This window comes from Rhipicephalus microplus, chromosome 2 (genome assembly GCF_043290135.1).
Source record: "Rhipicephalus microplus isolate Deutch F79 chromosome 2, USDA_Rmic, whole genome shotgun sequence".
Taxonomy (NCBI): Eukaryota; Metazoa; Arthropoda; class Arachnida; order Ixodida; family Ixodidae; genus Rhipicephalus; species Rhipicephalus microplus.
In genome coordinates this window covers 299,466,524-299,486,987 of record NC_134701.1, presented here as the reverse complement: position 1 = coordinate 299,486,987, position 20,464 = coordinate 299,466,524, and the positions used below count along the sequence as shown (strand labels likewise).

Genomic DNA, 20,464 nt, shown 5'->3' with positions numbered 1-20,464 from the left:
ACACTGGCTGTTGTGTACGCTGATGCTATGCGAAAGCTCATATATTTTGTGCGCATGGCACATTTTTGTGTGAACTTGACAAAAATAAGAGGTTCGCAGCTAGATGAAGTTCAGCTATTCATCTTCAACCAAATTTTACCATCTGAATCTTAAGCTAAATTGTTATTACGCATACTCTTCTAAAAAATATTATCTGCGGCTTTGTAGAAAAAGTATTTTAATGTTAGTGCTCCTACTTGTTGATATTAATGTTTCGATGTCACAGTGCACCTGTGAAGACCTATACCTCTTTTACCTTAACTATGCATTAGTGTACTGAATTTATTACAATTTATTTACTTATTTTCATTTTATCTATGACTTCAAGACAGAATAAAAGAGAAAAATACAAATGTTAATATTTTATAGTCTTGCTTATTGAAAAAGTAATAATTATTGTGTGAAAAACGTGGCTGATCCCACTTTTTAGGAATCAGTATATCACGAAAGTGAAATGATGCCTTCACTGAGGTAGTTGAGTATATTGCTTTGTTTCACCAAAAGGGCAAACTAATCAATGCTACAGCATGAAATTGCAATTTCATGCGAAGAACGGCAAGTAGCTCAAAACTTTCAGTCTGCACCTCATGCAGAAAGAACGCGCGAAATGGGCATACACAGCATGAGTGCGGACAAACAACTGTCTCAGCTCGACACTTAAAGCACGCTGCTCAAACAGAAAGAAAGATGCATGAAACGAACACACAAGTGCACACAGGCCGAATGCAAACATGTCACAATTCTTCATCGTATGTGAGCAGCGTGCGCCTTTTGTAAAATCAGCTGCGGAAGCGAGCGAAGTGACCTTCGTGCTCTCCTTAGTCACGAGTCAGATCTGATAAGCCCGCAGCCAGTCCCTGTGGAGGTGCACGTTCAAAGATATGCGAATGCGAGGCTGTTGTGTTATCTCGCTACTGATGATTAAAACGTGGTCAGGTTGACGAGCTCTTAGCCAATGGTATATGGTGTATATAAATAGCTTGCCGTTAGTCGGCTCTACAACTTACACTCCGTGGCGTGGTTGCTTGTGTCGCATATTGCAAAGTGAGGGGTGCCTGCTTCGTCACTCTCCTGCAGAACTTTTCCTTCCAGTTTCTTTCTTCGCAATCTCTTAGTATATATTTTACTGCGTCGTATCTGTGACCGAAAGACGTCAGTGAAGCCGTGGTAGACACAGGCAAAAACACTTTTGTGTCAATAATAAAAACTACACTCATAATATCACTTCTGTTCTACTTGGCAACAAGTTTTGCAATAAAATAAATGACGTGGCTACTTCAGCTACATTTAGCTTGAATTAGGGCTCTTTCGAAGATCCACCCAATCGTAAGTTTCTATCTTGCTTGGCAGTAGGGTAAACTCATTTTTTCTTTTCGCAGCTGGTGCCACACTATTCTTTTCTCTTGTAAGTGCAGGTTGACATGTGGGCTCCGTCATTGTGGAAAAGAGGTTTTTTATTATTGGAATGATGAAAATTCGCAGACAATGCTCTATTTTTGTTCTTGATTACCAGTAGGTAGCTGATCTCTTATATAATGAGCCATAATGAATGTTATCATGATAGTTTGACTGAGAGTGTGCTTTAATTTTTAAACATAAAAAATCAGCTTTTTAGAAGGAAAATGTTTTAGAAAAGTAACCATTCTGGAGAGAAAAGTTGTTGCTATATCTCATTAGGTGGGGATTTAACAAACCCTATGTTTCAATCATTTGTGTTCTTTTGTGTACTGTTCTGTAAAAATATGCATGTATTTAATATATGTGCTCACTTCTTAGACCTGAGATCTACCAGGCCCAGTGTGATGCACTTGTCACAGGTGGTTAAATGCGGTGGTGATGCAGTCTTGTGTGCTTCATGTAAAGAGCCGAGTGTTGCTTTGTTGGCTGCCAGCTGTTTCATTTGTGCGATAATGTTCTCAAGCCCATGTGTTTTCATCCATTCACCCCTATCCTTTTCAGCTGAACATGCATAGGTGACTATGGGCCTGCAGCTGCTGCTGCTGCTGCTGCTACTGCTGCTGACATTGGTAAACTGTGAGCAGTTGGCTTTCACGCGCAGCTTGTATGAGGCCAGCATTCCTGAGAACCCCGAACCCAAGCGCTATGTCCAGCCAAGTGAGAAGATGGGTGTGCACGTGGATAGCCCCCATTTGCAGGTAAGCTCCTGTTTTGGCTAAAGGGTGTCATTGCTGATGGCATGTGCTGGGTGCAGGTCCGCTACAAGATCATTGCTGGCGACAAGGAGCGGCAGTTTAAAGCTGAAAGCCGGTTGGTGGGGAACTTCTGGCTCCTGTTCATACGGGCACGCACCGAGAGTACCAGCACCTTGAATCGGGAATATGAGGACACCTACCATCTTCGAGTGAAAGGCTCGGTGCATGACACCTTGCACTTGCGGCGCCTGCCCGATGTCTATTGCGAAGTGCTCATACGAGTGACCGACAAAAATGACCTGAGCCCCTTGTTTTTCCCCACCTGGTACAATGTGACGGTACCTGAGGACACACCCATCCACAATGTCCTGGTGAAGCTCAATGCTTATGATCCAGATATGGGTGTCAATGGAGAGATCTATTACCGCCTGCTAGAACCCTCACGGCAGTTTGCAGTTCACCCAACCATGGGAACAGTCTTGCTCACACGACCGCTAGATGTCCAGAAGAAGCCTACTCACCAGCTGACTGTGGTAGCAGAAGATAGAGGCCCCAAGCGCCAGATGGGTAGCATTCTCAAGTCGAGCACAGCCCAAGTAGTAGTGCATGCAGAAGTGGTCAATAGGCATAGGCCGGCTATCTTTGTGCGCCACGTCCATGCACTGGTGGATGCTCCCGAGGTGTGGGCTGTAGTGGTAGTGACAGATGATGACCCTGGCATTCATGGCACCATTGGTGGATTGGCCATTGTGGATGGAGATGATGAGGACTGCTTTACTGTGGTGGCTGGCTCTCAGCCAGGGGAGTTTCATCTGCGCGTTGACCCAGAGCGCCCACTGAGACAGAGGAGTTATACACTGACACTGCGAGCTTGGGACCAAGGTGTGCCCTCCCAGTTTACCGATGAAAAGGTTTCCATCAGCCCTTTGGAGCTCACCAGTGAAGTGTTGGAGCACTCTTACTATGAGGCTGATGTGCCTGAGGAGGCTCCTCCTGGTTCTCCAGTAGCGCAAGTGAAAGCACGTGTGCCTGTTGTGTTTCATATAGAGTCTGGAAATGAGGATGGCCATTTTGTTTTGAACACTGCTACTGGAAGGCTTAGCACAGCTAACTGGCTAGACTACGAAGCGAAGGCCAACTACTCTTTGCGACTTAGTGCCACTAGCAGTGGAGCTACTGGCCGCCTTCAGGCTGTGGCCACAGTTACTGTACGAGTGTTTGACTGCAATGACCATGCACCTGTCTTTGATCCTATGCCCGGGGAAGTGTTATTAGATGAAAATAGACCAGTGGGAACCAAGATATTCACAGTTCATGCTCACGATGAAGATGAGGCAGAAAATGGCTATGTGAGCTACAGCCTCGTGAACTTGAATGCAGTACCTTTTAGCATTGACCCATTTAGTGGTGAGATTTACACAACAGAGGTTCTGGATTACGAAACCATGCGGCACAGCTATATGCTTCGCATCCGTGCCACAGATTGGGGTGCACCGTATCAGCGGCAGACAGAAAGGGCCCTCCTTGTGACACTGAGAGATGTCAATGACCACCGGCCCCAATTTGAGAAGATAGACTGTGTTGTTCGTGTACTGCAGAACGCAGCTGCTGGTACTCAGGTGCTCACGCTGTCAGCTGTGGACTTGGACAATGGTGGCAAAGGAACAATACATTACAAGATGGATGCCAGCAGCGACACTGCTTGCTTTCACCTCAATGCTAGCTCAGGTGTGCTGAGCTTGGAATGCACATTGCAGCTGCCTGCTCATGTGAATGTGACGGCAACTGATGGTTACCACTTCGCTGACGTGATGACTGTGCAGGTGCATCCTGTAGAACAGCAAGCTTCCACGGAATGCAAGGACGCTGGTGTCATTGATAAGCTACGCCATCAACTACAGATCTCTGAGCAGAACCAAGGCAACGATCACGGTGAACCGACTGCAGCCAGTTTTCTAGAAAATCGACACAGCCCACAGCTAAGCTGGCCTAAAGAGCTGGCTGTGAATGAAAGCACATCACTGGGCTCAGTGCTAGGCTACGTCCAGGCCAAAGACCCAGATCATGGCTACAATGGCCGCTTGGTGTATGTCATATCCAGTGGGGACCAGCATTCTTGCTTTCGTGTCGATATGCATACGGGGGCACTAATGCTGGTTGCTGCTCTCGACTACGAGCTTGCACCATCTCACTTGTTGAACGTGACAGCCTACGATCAAGGCCGGCCCCCGAGGTCAAGTTCTCAGACCATGTTTGTTCGGGTACTTGACGTCAATGACAATGTTCCGTTGTTTGAGAAGCCAGCCTACAACTTTGTGATCAACGAGGATGCTCCTAATGGGACATCTGTGGCCCGCTTGAGGGCAGCAGATGCTGACCAGGGCCGCAATGCAGAGCTGCATTTCATCCTCAGCTCTGAGCAGTTCCACTTGGACAGTGAGACTGGTCTCCTGACCATAAAGGGACCTCTTGACCGAGAGCGCCACGACCATCACATGCTCACAGTCACAGTGGCCGATGGGGCACTTGAGTACCCACTGTCCTCCATGGCCACTGTCAACATAGTGGTGAGGGATGTGAATGACAATGTGCCACATTTTGCACGAGCCCCCTATGTGGTGAGGATTCGAGAGGACCTTCCGATTGGTGCTTTGGTAACTTCGGTGCATGCTGAAGACGCAGACTTTGGAGATAATGGCAGGGTCCAGTACTCCTTGGATGCGGAAAATTTTGATGTTGATCCTGATACTGGTCTTGTACGGCTGGTTGCCATGTTAGACTTTGAAACATGGCGGCTGTACAATGTGACTGTGCAGGCTCGGGATTGTGGTGATCCACCCTTGACCAGCATTACCAACATGATTGTTGAAGTGGAGGATGTCAATGAGAATTTGCACGCACCATATTTTGCTGAGCAGGTGAGAGCAAAGGCTAGAGTAGGGCATTGCTAGAGCTCTAGTGGTTGTGTGTTACAGGTGATCAGTGCCACTGTGGATGAGAACCAGCCTCCTGGGACATCGGTCACCACCTTGACAGCTACAGATGAAGAGGGCATCACATACACCATCACTGGCGGCAATGGCTTGGGCATGTTCACCATAGACAACAACGGTGCGCTTTCACAAAGGCCACGTGTGTGCATGAGCACTGGCCACACACGTGCATGCTGCCTTGTCTGCATATTCACCCACTCGCACTTTATGATTAAAAATATATTCCCACTTAACGTAACAAAATATAACAAGAGCTACACAGAGGTTTCACCACCTTTGCTGGGGGCATTCTCAGTATCCACTGGCACCAAATGTGAAGTCAAAATCCAGTCTCGTATGTCTCTGTACACATCCGATAGCGAGCCATGGTTGTTGTTGCATGCCGACTTGTTGCGGCGGATGAACCGTGACTTGAGAGGCTCTCTTATGCCATATCTTTGTTTCTGAGCCAGCGTCGTCACAGTACTGAAGCCGAAGGCATGCCCCGTCAACCAGTGGTGTTCGGCTAGTTTGGTTTTAGAATGTGTGGCATGAATCACTCTAGCGACGTTTCCATGTTTCACTTTAGGACGACGATATCGTCCACTGAATGATAACCGATTTCAATTAACACGCTACCATACAAACAACATAACGCAGTGACACACTAAACACACAATAACATGATAAACACACACTAACACACCCAACACACTAACACATACCCAAGGCGGCGTCGCCAACGCCTGACTTTCCACGTGGGACCCCGGCGCGAAGCCCGCGGTGCCGAGCACCGGGGACCCACGCTACAGACAACCGTTCGCGGCAGCCGCCACGCGCAGAAGAGGCTCGCTCAACTCTCGGCTACCATCAAGGCCTGCCTTCCGCCAGGGGCCACCGCTGGCGCTACCACTCTACCAACAGTGGTACTCAAAGCGAACACAACGCCATCTATCGCCCGGCGGTGGTCACCACCAAAATAAAGCCTTGGGGCGAGACACGTGTGCCACGCGGCGCAGACAACTTTACAGGGGGGGGGGTGTCAGCACCCCCACATTCCCCCAACCTTAAATCAAACCATATCCCGAAATCAAAAATTAGCTACACAAGCTTTAACAAAAAAAAATGATATCGCACGACCATAATGTCCTTGCACCATGACACCGGCGCTGGTCGACACTGCTGCACTGTCCGGCTAGGCTTCACTTCAGTACCGGCCCCGCAACAGCAACGTTACCGTCGACGCGACGATCCGTCGCTAGCGCCGACACGTCTTCCAGTTGCGACCAGCAATCGCGAAAGCGCCGGACTGCAGGCAGTTGCGCAGGTCCCAGGCATCTCCATCGCCCGACCTCACGACCGCATTCTTGGCCAGCGACGCTGACGATGTGCAGGACAGCCGGCCGTGGATGACATCCCTCTCGCTGAATACATCAATATCAACAACAAAAAAACTTGAAAGAAAACAATCGAGCAGGTCCTCGGGAAGGGAGCTTCGAGCTTTTCGTCCACGTGGTACGTTGGTCAGTACTGCTAGCTAATACATCGGTGGCGGCCGAGACGCCCATCAAAATAAAACAAAAATCACTTTTCCTAACTCGTGCTCACAAGAAAAAAAAAGTGAGGGAAGCAGAGCGCAACACCTCAACGCCACGATCCACCTAGTTGTGCCACATGCGACAGGTGGCTGCGCAGAGCCTTAGGCCTAATGAGTCGCTCGGCAACAGCCGGCATCCACCCAGCACCCAGCCTAGGCGCAGAAGAGGCAGCCGCGAGGAGACGTCCACTCTGTGAGGGGCCCTATCGCTCGCCGCACACAGCAGCTTACCGAGCGATCGGCGTCCACCGCCCCGGGCGGTGTCACGACGCCTCGGCGTCTAGCCGCAATACCAGACAGCAACGACGCCCGGCTCCCTGAGCCCAAAGATATAGAAGAAGCTATTTACAGAAAATCGGACCACCCACGAGGCTTCCGTACTCACTCGCTTCGGGCCTGGCCTACAAACCACGTGCCGTAGGCCTTGCTCACCCCAGGATGCGAACCGCATGGCTCTCGTCCTAATTCAACAACGTTTTTGAAAACTAACAACAACAAAAAAATAACAACACTTGCGAGCAAAAAAAATAAATAGAAAGTCAACCTGCCGACAAATTCAAACACGTTACAAAACCAATCTCCTCGCTTCTCAACAAAGCACACCACCGACGCTAGCAAAGAAGTCCCCCCAGGCCTACTCTACTCCGGCTCTAACAAAATCCCTGTATTGAACAGCAAAAACTGTCGTCCGATACTCCAAGAGCCCCACGTTGGGCGCCAGTGTGGGCGTCCCGGCGAGGCGAACGAGCGCCTCGCCACGCCACGCTCTTGGAGTGAACGAACACAGCAGACACGGTCAGTACAAAGCACACAACATACATACATTTATTAACTAATTTAGACGACGATATCGTACGCCGAATGATACACCAATTTCAATTAACACGCTACCATACAAACAACATAACGCAGTGACACACTAAACGCACAATAACATGATAAACACACACTAACACACCCAACTCACTAACACATACCCAAGGCGACGTCGCCAACGCCTGACTTTCCACGTGGGACCCTGGCGCGAAGCCCGCGGGGCCGAGCACCGGGGACCCACGCTACAGACAACCGTTCGCGGCAGCCGCCACGCGCAGAAGAGGCTCGCTCAACTCTCGCCTACCATCAAGGCCTGCCTTCCGCCAGGGGCCACCGCCGGCGCTACCACTCTACCAACAGTGGTACTCAAAGCGAACACAACGCCATCTATCGCCCGGCGGTGGTCACCACCGAAATAAAGCCTTGGGGCGAGACACGTGTGCCACGCGGCGCAGACAACTTTACAGGGGGAGGTGTCAGCACCCCCACAACGTAAGGAATGGAAACAGTGGATGTTGTGTTTTCTTGCGCCACACTCCTTGTTTCTTTTCGCGTATGTTTGAGAGTGTCGTTGATGAATGCCTTTGTTCCAATGCACCGACCACATTTCCCATCTCATGTCGTCGCAAGTGCTGACCAGAACTAACAGCATCGCAACGGGAAAAGAAAATCCTCATAACGAACCATTTGTGCTTGGCCGGGTAATGTGAGTGGAAGGACGGAAAAAAACCCTCTGGTATCACATTGTTTCCGGTATGCTGTTGTTTTCAACCTGCCATAACAAGTCCAGCAAACGAGTACATATATCCAGAAATGGAAAGGAATTGTCCTTCTCTTCTTCAGGGGTAAACTGAATGGCAGGATGTACTCTGTTCAGTGCCTCATGGAAAGCAACCAGATTCGCCCTCTTCAGAATGATGAAAGTGTCATCAATGTAGCTATGGTACAATTTCAACTGGAAAAGTAGCTTATCCAGTCCAGCGCACATGTTTCAATGTGTTCCATCACTAAGTTGGCCACGGGGACGGAGACTGGACTTTCCATAGGGCACCCTTCAATTTGGTGGTAAATTTTGTTGTTGAAACTAAAGTATGTTTGTTACTGGCAGAACTGCAACAGAATTACAATCTCCTCTACCAGCACTTGTACGAACCTTACCGCTGAGGAACACGATGCGCTCAAGGATCTCAAGTTAGATAAGTCTATTGTCATATTTTTTTGCTGACAAAAGAAAAGGCATGGTTTCGCTAGATCCAAAGGATCATGAGGAGAAGATGCACGGCATCTTTAATGGTTCTTTGCATTTTGTGAAGCTGACCCGTTATCTGACAGCTAAGTCAGAACGACAACTGGTGGAAGAGTTGCGGGCACTGCGCTACGAAGGAAGCACTGATCAAGTGTTGTACTGCCGACTATTTTCTTCGGATGAGGCCACTCCAATGATTTAGGGCTGCCCAAGGTTCACAAGGAGGGCTGTTCTCTTCGTCCTATCGTGTCCTTCATTGGGTCACCAACTTATAACTTGTCAAAATTTCTGGTTGTTCTGCTGAAACCGTTAACCGAGAACGATGACCGGTCAGTCAAAAACTCTCGGGAGTTTGCAATTGTCGTGTATACACAGCATCTTGGTGATGACGATGTGATGGTATCTTTTGATGTTGTTTTCTTGTTCACAATATACCTGTTGCTTTGTAAATTGAGGTTGCGGAGGCTTGGTTGAAATAGGACAGGAGTCTGTAAAACCATACGTCTATGTCGGTGGAATAAATTGTAATTCTGTTGCATTTCTGCCTGAAAAAAAAAAAGTACTTCAGTTTAAACAACACCGTTTACCACCAAATTGAAAGATGCCTTTGTGGGGGTGCTAATACTTACTGTAAAGTTGTTTGCACTGCGTGGTGCTTGGGTCACGCACAGCAGCCGTGTTTTGGTGTCACAACTATTGAATGGTGTTGTGTTCGCGAGCGTTGATTCCCACCATCATCATCATGATCCATTAGCGCCAGCGGCGACGCCTGGCAGCAAGCTTTGGTGGCGGTGCGCGAGAAATAAGCTGGCCTCTTTCTCTGGTGGCGTTTGGCATGAACGATTGTCGGCAGCGGGACCCCGGTGCATGGCACCGCGGGCTGTCTGCCGGGGGACCTTGTGGCGAGTCAAACGTTTGCACTGCTGCCTTGTGTTTGTTATGTTGTTGTCTGTTGTGTAATTATGTATAAAGTTGTTTAGCGTGTTTATCACAGTTGATGTTATGATAATTCGGCTGATAATATCGTCGATGAAAAAGTAGTTAAATAAATATGTGTGTATTGCTTTGGTTTGGTCCGACCGTGCCTACCGTCTCCGTTCACTCCAAAAGCGGTGCTTTGGCTTTTGCCACATCGAGATCCCACACCCTATGGAAAGTCCAGTCTGTGTCACCATGGCCAACTTAGTGATGAAGCACATTGAAACATTTGCGCTGGAGGCTCTATCTTACCAGTTGAAACTAGGTTAGGCATGTTAATAACACTTTTGTCATCCTGAAGAGGGTGAATCTGGTTGCTTTCCATGAGGCACTGAACAGCGTACGTCCTGCCATTCAGTTCACCTACGAAGAAGAGAAGGACAATGCCTTGCCATTTTCGGATATACTTGTAGCGCCATCATCATCATCATCATTTCTTCATCACCGCGCCTCTCGCGCAGCTGATGCTAGCTCGAGCTGCGCGAGAATTAGGACGAGCTGACACGCCTGGCGTGGCGGGCGCTGGTAGCCGACGTGGCTCCGCTTCAGGCCTGCAATAAAGTGGCGAGATCGGCACGGCCCCATCGGCCGCCTTCGACGTCATGTCACGTCTCTCTTCTCTCGCCGCTACATTGGTGCCTCCGGACGGCAACGGCCAGACCTGTGTTTACAACGCCAGCTCGTGTGTCACAACCGCGACGGCGCTCATGCCTCATGCGTGTCTGCCACCCGTTGCCCTACGTCGGCGACGACGGCGTGCTTGGCGTCACACATTGCGGCAACTTTGGGGCCGCCCTGCTGCGCGGCCACGGGTTGCGGTCACGGCCCTGAAGACGGCGCAGGCGCCTACTCGGCCTGTCCGACGCGGTGTCCCACCACTGGTCGTGTGCCCGACTGCCCACCGCGCACTTGGTGGTATTGTTGGGACACGTTCCTGCGGGCGCCGGCACGTATGTTTATGCCAGCACGTCAGACGCTGCTCGACTTTGAGGTCTGTGTTGCGTCGACCACAACGTCAGAGCCCGCACTGCCGGCCCTCTGCCGACGTTGGCAGCATGACCTCGCGACACACGGTCCACTCTCGGCCTGTCCGGCCAAGTCACCGTGAGACCCGCTTGTCGGCTACCACAGCGACCCGGCACTTCCTCCTTCGTCCCTTGCGCTTCTCCCAGAGTCGCCCACCAGAGACTCGCTGCTTACCGATGGCCCATCAACGTTGACAACCTAGACTTTCCAAATGAACAGTTTATGGATTGTCGTTCATGTATATAGCTTTTGTCACTATTTTTTCTTTTTTTCATATGCCTTCGAATCGCGCAAAGCGCTAGGGGGGGAGCCCTGTAGCGCCATCATCACCATCATCATTTCTTCATCACCGCGCCGCGCCTCTCGCGCAGCTGATGCTAGCTCGAGCTGCGCGAGAATTAGAACGAGCTGACACGCCTGGCGTGGCGGACGCTGGTAGCCGACGTGGCTCCGCTTCAGGCCTGCAATAAAGTGGCGAGATCGGCACGGCTCCATCGGCCGCCTTCGACGTCATCTCACGTCTCTCTTCTCTCGCCGCTACATACTTGTTCGCAGGACATATAATGGCAGGGTGACAACAGTGTACCAGACGCAGAATGATACCAGAGGTTTTTTTTTGTCCTTCCACTCACATCACCCTGCCGAGCACCAACTGTCCGTCGTGAGGATTTTTTTTTCCTGTTGCGATGCTGTTAGTTCTGATCAGCACTTGGGACAACATGAGATGGAAAATGTGGTCGGTGCATTGTAACCAAGGCATTATTCGATGGCGTTTATCAATGACACCCTGAAACGTATGTGAAGAAGAACAAGGAGTGTGGCGCAGGAAAACGCAACATTTATTGTTTCCATTCCTTACGTTCAGGGTGTGTTAGACCCTGTTTGGAGGGATATTTGTCCACTGAGTATTAAAACCATTGAAAATCTCATTGTACCTTGGGAAGCGTGTTCACCAAGCCCAAAGACCGCACCCCTGCAAACGATCAAAGTGGGATTGTTTACGAGGTACCATGTGGGGACTGCGATGCTACATACATCGATGAAACAGGGAGGAAGCGGTCAACAAGGCACAAGGAGCGCAAAGGAGACATCGCTAAAGCCTCCCATGCTACATATTCTAAGACCGAACTCGCCAAACACTGCTGGTTGACGGAACATGCCTTCGGCTTCAGTAATACGACGACACTGGCTCGGGAACAAAGATGGGGCAAAAGAAAGCTTCTCTAGTCGTGGTTCATCCGCCGCAACCTGTCAGCGTGCAACAACAGCCGTGGCCCCCTACTGGATGTGTACAAGGGCATACGAGACTAGAAGTAGACTGGGTGACCTTCTCTCATTTGGTGCAAGTGGATACTGAGGGTGCTACCCGCATAGGTGGCGAAAGGTCTGTGTAGTTTTTGTTATATTTTGTTGTAAGTCAGAGTATATTTTCAATTATGTACTCACGTGGCTTTTGGAATGTTTTTGCACTGTGATTTTAGTGAGCATGTTTACACTGGGTGCTTTTTTTTTATTTTGAGCAATACAGATGCATATCTTTTAAATGAGCTATGACAGTCATACACCTGTTGTCTTGCCCATGAGCTCGATGTCAAGCGTGGTCGCTGCTGTAGTGGTGGGGGATTGACCGTGTCGATCTGGTGGCCCACAATCGACGTTTGGCCTAAAGTAGTGCTTTGGCTGTCAAAAGCTGAGTGAACCTTGTCAAGGAGGCTCAAAAGTTGACGCCTCTGTTGCGGATTTAGACCTTCATTGATAATATGGTTGAAAATGTTGCCAGCCGAAGGGCCAGTCAGTGGACTATAGAAGAGGGCATTGACTTCTGATGATTAATTGGGAATATATAATGTAGTGATGGTTTAAAAAAGATTCCATTGAGCCAATACATTTGCCGCAAAGCAACGTAATCGTGAATGGGAACAGAGTGCCCACAGGTATGTCGGTTGCACTACCTTGAAGAGTAAACAGAACGGTTAGAAGTGGTGAAAGGTGGCGGTGAATGAAAGCAGCGGAAGGCGTGAAGAGTGTAGTAGCGTCGGAGGCAGCGAAACATGACACAGGTGCGATGACAGTAGCGTACATAGGGATCTGGGTGTTGTTAGTAATGACCAACTTCACGCAGGAAGGGCGACGGTCAACAAGTAGAGCATTGGCATGGGGAGAAAAAGGGATTTCGGCACGGGTGCAGTCAGTGATGGCTTGATAATGGGAGAGAAAATCTTAACCTAAAATAATGTTGTGGAAACAGTGACGAACTGGACCTTGAAAACAACTCTGACGATACACACAGCCACAGGCTGCACTGGCTGTGCTGTGGCAATGTGAAGAAACGAACAAAAGTATGGCGCCATTACTTTTCGAATTGAGCAGCAAACATTTTCGGCTATGGCAGAAGTTGCAGCACCAGTATTGACGAGGGTGAGCACAGGTACACTTTCAAGAACAGCATTAATTACATTTGGCAGTGAAAAAGAGGGCTTGTACTTTGAGACGAGGACGCAGTTTTTGCCTCGGGAACTGCATCATTTAGTTTTCGGTGTCGATTGCAGGGGGATGTCGACGCAACGGGAAAGACTAGCGACGACGGGGAGGAAAACGACGGTTAGAAGCTGGTTGATGGCTTGGTCGCAAAAGGTGCAATTTGGGGTCTGAAGTGAACGGGAGTGTGTGGTCGTACTCATATGCGCAGGGGTATTTGCTTGAGTGTAGTAGTCAGTGGCAGCACAGGCGTGCCACGAGTCCGGGCAGACTACACGAAAAGCAGATGGACAAGTTGTTGGCTGTGGCCCAGGAATTGAGGACTTGGTGGACTGGAGGCCGTGGCGGCTGGGCGGCGTAAACTGGAGAAGGCAGTGAAGGCGGTGTGCAGAATGTTTGTGGTTGTGCTGCTGCTTTTGTGTACATCAATGGTGTGGTGACCGGTGGCGCTAGCTGTGGTGGAAGGACCTCAGGCATGTGGGCTTGTATAATTTGCCGTACTGTGGGACTAAGTGGCACACTGGGCTTCGGTAGGTTGGAGATGAGTGAGGGTTTACGGGCTACATCTTCGCGCACAAAATCTTTGATCTGTGGGAAGAGGATGAAATCTTGCGAGAGAGTTAAGCCAGACAGCGATTTCTGATGTGGAACAAGATGGTGGGTGATGAAACGTTGCCGGCGGAGCTCATCATAGCTTTGGCAGATCTCGCTAACTTGGGCAACAGTACCCAGGTTTTTTAAATCAGCATCTCGAATGCGTCCTTGTCGATACCTTTCAAGACGTGCTTAATGCAGTCCGCCTCTGTCATTGTCGCATCCTTACGTTTGCACAAGTTGATGACATTCTCTATGCAGCTGGTGAAATTCTCACCCAGGCAGTTGAGATAGTGACTGAAGGTGCTGTTGCGCACGAAGTTTCCGGACTGCAAGGCAACGGAAGACTTTTTGAACTCTGTCTTGTAGGGGGGTCCTCCCTATGTACAGCTGACGCAGAAGCCTAGCTAATGTTTCAGCCGCACACAGTCGTACCGTGCACGATTAACGTCCCCTATCCGTAGCTAGTCTCATTGCAGCTACACGAGTTCGGGCAAATAAGGCAACAGGCTAGGTCAACAACAACACTTTATTGCTAGGCATTAGCAATAGCGCACAAATGTCGGGAGGGTGGGCTCTGTGACTGCACCTCAACGCAGCCATCTAACCCGCTAATCTTTGCGATGCAGACGATCGTCCATATGATCACCAGCCAGCTACTGCTGACCTCGGTGCGCATCTTTGCCGGTGCGTCATCGGGGTGCGCACAGCCGTGCTTCGCAGCGGCGTCGGGATGCTACCACGTGTCGCCTGTCACCAGCCGACCCGGGATGACCGTGCCGCCAGGGGAGCAGTGGCTACCGGAGGCCAAAGCATTGTGGACGGCCACACCATCATCGACATCAACAGCTCCGCTGCATATAAAAGCGCAACCACCGCCGGCACCGCCCCGTGGGCTCTGTGACTGCACCTCAACGCAGCCATCTAACCCGCTAATCTTTGCGATGCAGACGATCGTCCATATGATCACCAGCCAGCTACTGCTGACCTCGGTGCGCATCTTTGCCGGTGCGTCATCGGGGTGCGCACAGCCGTGCTTCGCAGCGGCGTCGGGATGCTACCACGTGTCGCCTGTCACCAGCCGACCCGGGATGACCGTGCCGCCAGGGGAGCAGTGGCTACCGGAGGCCAAAGCATTGTGGACGGCCACACCATCATCGACATCAACAGCTCCGCTGCATATAAAAGCGCAACCACCGCCGGCACCGCCCCGTGGGCTCTGTGACTGCACCTCAACGCAGCCATCTAACCCGCTAATCTTTGCGATGCAGGTTAGTAAATCCTACGCGCTGTTTGCAAAAAAAACTAGCAATTACGTTTTGGTGCAGTTACCGAGCCCACGGTGCTGTCTCGCCATTGCCGCCGAATGTGTTTCCGTTATTCATTCCTTGTTGATGTTGTCAGGAGATGTGGAAACTAACCCTGGCCCTGGCGGAAACGATGCCGTGTTGACAGAACTTCAGAAAATAGCCGCAGGCCAATCCAAAGTAATTACTGAAGTACAGAGCCTCAAATCTCAGCTAATTACTACTGATAGAACATTAACGGATTTATGCAAACGGATGACCGACCTAGAAGCACACTACCAGGCCCTTATTCCTATCCGAGACGACATCGAAAAGATGCGGGCAGACACAAGCAGCATGTCTCGCAAGATCGAGGAGTTAGAAGACCGCCTAGATGACGCGGAAAATCGATCACGTCGAAACAATCTCATCTTTTATGGCATCTCCGACCCTACTGACAGCGAGACATGGAACGATTCAGAAAAAATAATTATCGATTTCTGCCATAAGAATCTAGGAATAACCGTAGGACCTCATGACTTCGAAAGAGCTCATCGCCTTGGTCGTCATTCGTTCGGTAGAAATCGCCCCATAATCGTAAAATTCACATGTTACAAAACAAAGGACTCGATCCTATCAAATGGCCGGAAATTAAGAAATACTAACTTCAGCATTGGAGAGGACTTTTCGCTCTCCGTTCGACACGCGCGAAAACAATTAATAGCATTTGCCAAGGCTAAATCTGCTAAGTTCTCCTTGCGGTATAAAACCCTGCACATCGGTCCAAAACGTTATATTTTTGATAAGTTGTCTAGCACAGTTAAAGAAATCACATAGCAGTCACCCTGTCACCATGTACCTACAAACCGACAGCGCCCGGCACCTGCCAAACCACTCTCCTTTTCCGTGATATTTACTAACATCTGCAGTTTCCTTCCAAAGCGCGAACTCTTATCGAACATTGTTTTGTCATCCGGAAGCAATATACTGGTACTAACTGAAACTTGGCTCAACGATAACGTTTCGGACGCTGAAATTCTGACTGACTTACCCGAATTCCGCGTGTATCGTAGCGACCGAAAGTGTACTCGAGGGGGTGGTGTTCTGGTCGCAATTCACCAAGGTATATCATGTTCCGTTGTACACGTAACGTCCGACATTGAATCATTATGGCTCATTTGTCACGCTCCTCCCCTAACAGTACTTCTTGGCGTTTGTTATAGGCCACCGCATACTAATCCAGACTTCTGTAGGCACCTAAACAATAGCCTAAGGCAACTTGTTGCCACTTATCCCAATGCCCGCATCCTTCTCTTTGGCGACTTCAATTACCCGAACATCAAATGGCATAACCTAGGCATGTCCTCATTATCATGTCATGCAGAGGCTAAAAACTTCATTGACGTATGTTTAAATTTTAACCTGAGTCAGTTAGTCTCGGAACCAACACGCGTTACGCAAGAAACAGCAAACATCCTAGACCTAATACTAACTAACAGTCCTGAGAACCTTTCATCTATCAGTTATCTCCCAGAAATCAGCGACCATAAAATCATACATGCCCTATTTTCATTCAGTTCTGCTCCAAAGTACACATCCGCAAAAACAATATGCCTTTACGACCGGGGAAACTACGATGCAATAACTGAAGACCTTAACACCTTTTTTTCTGAGTACAAATCAGTGTTTCCCACTCGCACAGTACATGAAAACTGGTCAATATTCAAAAATAAATTAAGTGTGCTCACTAATATGTTCATTCCGAGGGTTACCTTTCATGCTAATCACAATAAGCCATGGTTTTCTGTACGTTTAAAACGGCTTGAAAATAAAAAGAAACGGCTCTTCCGTTCGGCCAAACGCCGTGACACGCAGAGTGACTGGGATAAATACTTCGAAGTGGAAAAATCATATCTATTTGAGATCCGGAACGCCAAGCATACATTTTATCACGATGACTTACCAAAGCTACTAACCAGCAACCCCAGCAAATTTTGGCAACTTTTAAATCCAAAGCAGACCCGCGACATCACACTGACCAACGACGCGCATGAACCAGTGACAGACCATGAATGTGGGGAAATATTTAACACCGCATTCGTATCTGTCTTCACTCAAGAACTTGACGCACCTTCACAATCACCATCAGTTAACATCGAAGCATTCATGCCAACTATCTCATTTTTCGAAGAAGGCATTGCATCCGTAATCGATAACATGAAGCTTTCATCATCAGCCGGTATGGACTCAATTAATTCTAAGCTTCTGAAGAATGGTAAATCAATTTGTGCCGCCTATTTATCTTTGATTTTTTCACAGTCACTCGCATCAGGAATCATTCCAGATGACTGGAAAACGGGGAAGGTCGTTCCAGTGTACAAATCAGGTAACAGAGACTCACCCTTGAACTACCGCCCCATTTCATTAACTAGTGTACCCTGTAAAATCATGGAACACGTCATTTACTCTCAAATCGCAAGTTTTTTGGACTCATGTAATTTTTTTCATCGATCACAACATGGATTTCGTAAAGGTCACTCCTGCGAAACACAATTAGCGCTATTTCTTCACGACTTGCACACTAACCTAGACCGTAACATGCAGACTGATGTAATTTTTCTAGACTATGCGAAAGCGTTCGATAAAGTTCCTCACCGCCGCCTTTTGCTAAAACTTTCACACCTGCATCTAGACCTTAACATTCTTCGTTGGATTGAACAGTTTCTCACTAACCGTTCTCAGTCAGTCTTTGTTAATGGCCACCTATCTAACCCTCTCCCAGTCACATCAGGCGTTCCCCAAGGATCTGTACTCGGTCCCCTTCTTTTCCTAATATATATTAACGACTTGCCCGACCATGTATCCTGCAGCATCCGCATGTTCGCGGACGACTGTGCCATCTATCACACTATCAGTAACCAGCATGATCACGTGTATCTCCAAACCAACCTTAACAACGTGCTTAATTGGTGTAACACATGGTTAATGACCCTTAATCCTTCTAAATGTAAACTCGTGTCTTTTTCTCGTCGCCATAGCCCATATCGCTTCCACTATTCCATCGTTAACGCCGCAATTGAATCAGTACCGTCTTATAAATATCTTGGAATAACCTTGTCTTATGATTTATCATGGCATACACACATCGCTAATGTAGTTTCAGCATCTAATAAAGCACTTGGTTTTCTCAAGCGCCATCTCCGCCTAGCCCCCCCACATGTAAAATTACTTGCGTACAAATCTTTAATCAGACCGAAATTAGAATATGCATCTGCCATATGGAGCCCTCATCAAGCGTATTTAATCAAAGCATTAGAAGCGGTACAAAACCGTGCTGCCAGATTCATTCACTCATCTTACTCATACGATATCAGTATTTCATCTTTGAAAGCGAAATCTGGACTGCCACTCCTTTCTTTGCGCCGCCGCACTGCAACTCTCATGCTTTATCACAAGTTATTTCATTCTTCCCTCAATCAGCCACCTTATATAGTAGCCGCACCACGCATATCTCATCGAACCAGTCATTCATTTCAGGTTTCCCGCCCTTCTTCGCGCACCACTGCTTTTTCTGCCTCGTTCTTTTTTCGAGCAGCCACGGACTGGAACGGCCTCCCCCGGGACATCGCCAACATCGCCTCATCATCTGCCTTTCAAGACCGTGTTATTGATCATCTTCAATACTAAAACAACTTTTACTGCTTATTGTTAATCTAAATAAAACCCCACCCCTTATGTAATGCCCCTCCTAGAAAGGGGGGCCTTTAAGGTAATAAACTGAACTGAACTGAACTGAACTGAACTACAGAAACAAAGGTAGATGCTTACTCCTTGGTCGTTGTCTTCGGCTCGCAGGGGGTCGCGAATTCCACCTCCTTCTTCCTAGGCCGGTGTCAGAGAGAGCATGCGGCCGTCTGCACGCTAGTTTTGTTCACTGACCCGGTTTCCCTCTGTCTGACGAGAATAACACCTTTTCTCGCTGAGGGGGGGGAAACCTGTTGTGTGAGCCGGGAAAAAGGGGAATCGCAAGCGCTAGCTGTGGGGGTGTTCCCGCAACCAGGCTTTTGCGCTGCCGTAAAAGGAAAAGGGAGGCTGGGCGCTCGTGCGTCCCAAAGTCTTTAACGCTGTCCAGGCTGGAACGTCTCTGTTCGATGGTTCCGAAGCCAGAACTGTGCAATGCTGCTAAGATAAATACGGACGGTGGCCAGTCTTGTGGCATCCTCCTATTCGTTCAGGACTATGGAGTTTCATACAATAATTCTTAGAGATGAATCTGGCACTGCGATCGTGTACCTCCATGGTAATTATGGAAAGTACAGGCTTCAGATTGGGTTGCATTAGCTAGTGAACTTTCTACGCATCTTTTTCTACAGTTTCAGTTTTGTTCTCGCAACAAGGGTAGTTGGGGTGCAGTGCAATGTACTGAAGCAGCATCTTTGTTGTTCAAAAACGCTGAAGAGCACTAGGTCTGAGGTCGCAGCTTTGGAGCTTCCCCAAGTACAGTTTAAGCGAAGCGTTGTCCACTCACCGCTGTGCATAGATGTAACGTCTCATGCCAGTGTAGAGTATTACATTGATTTCACGTTTTCTTATAAGTGTGTCTTGCCAAAACTCATATCGACTTCAAAGCGACGGCAAAGCTAATTAAACGCAATGTCACGCTCTTCTGACTCGACTTCACAACAAAACGAGAGGTGCGTTACAACAAAACCCTGGTGGTTAAATTTGTCCAGGTATCGCTTTTACCTCATGGTCATGCAAGCTTTTCAAAACAAGATTTACGACCAAAAGAAACAAGCAAGTTTCGATTAGAAATAACTTCATTTGACTTTGTATTACATTCGGCAAAGAAGCCTCGCGAATATCAAAAACGTTATCCATCCAAAGCAAGATCCAAAGCCTGTACTTTCCATACTTCCCATACCGGATAGATGTGGCGCTGAAGGAGGCCGGGTAGACACTAGCGCCTGATTCCCCTCCAGGTATTATTGTATGAAGCTTTATGTTCAGGACACTGATGAGTTCTTAGAAAGCCAGGCAGTCGTCGATGTCATGGTTGTCAGTTCTACTGAATATGGGAGGGTCCCACTGACTGACTGCGCCGGAGCACACGATGGCCTGGGGAGCAAGAGATGGTTGGCCTGTGGCAGATTCAGTGGTCATGGTGACAGATAGAGTCAGGCTGTGTAACTCCAGGATTATTAAGAGACCTAGCAACCTCCACCAATTATACAAAAGAACTGAGACAGCCCAACAAGTAGAGCTGTTATTTCAGACAT

General features: G+C 48.7%; 2 protein-coding genes across 8 annotated transcripts in view; both read left to right on the top strand.

Moving 5' to 3' along the window:
• The window catches only part of LOC119178697 (fat-like cadherin-related tumor suppressor homolog), an 812,220-nt gene that overhangs the window by 9,565 nt on the left and 782,191 nt on the right, over window positions 1-20,464 (top strand). For all 7 annotated transcript variants that reach the window (XR_012888480.1, XM_075882464.1, XM_075882456.1 and 4 more), the window contains exons 2-4: window positions 1,999-2,195; window positions 2,252-5,110; window positions 5,168-5,303. Coding sequence is in view for 6 of the 7 variants with exons in the window: in XM_075882464.1 (XP_075738579.1) it covers window positions 2,019-2,195; window positions 2,252-5,110; window positions 5,168-5,303 (3,172 nt within the window). In the remaining variant the exon portion in view is untranslated. The remainder of the gene's footprint in view (window positions 1-1,998; window positions 2,196-2,251; window positions 5,111-5,167; window positions 5,304-20,464) is intronic.
• Window positions 14,660-16,022, top strand: LOC142783824 (uncharacterized). The gene has a single exon (XM_075882467.1). The coding sequence runs from the start codon at window positions 14,670-14,672 to the stop codon at window positions 16,020-16,022; it is 1,353 nt and encodes a 450-aa protein (XP_075738582.1). The 5' UTR covers window positions 14,660-14,669.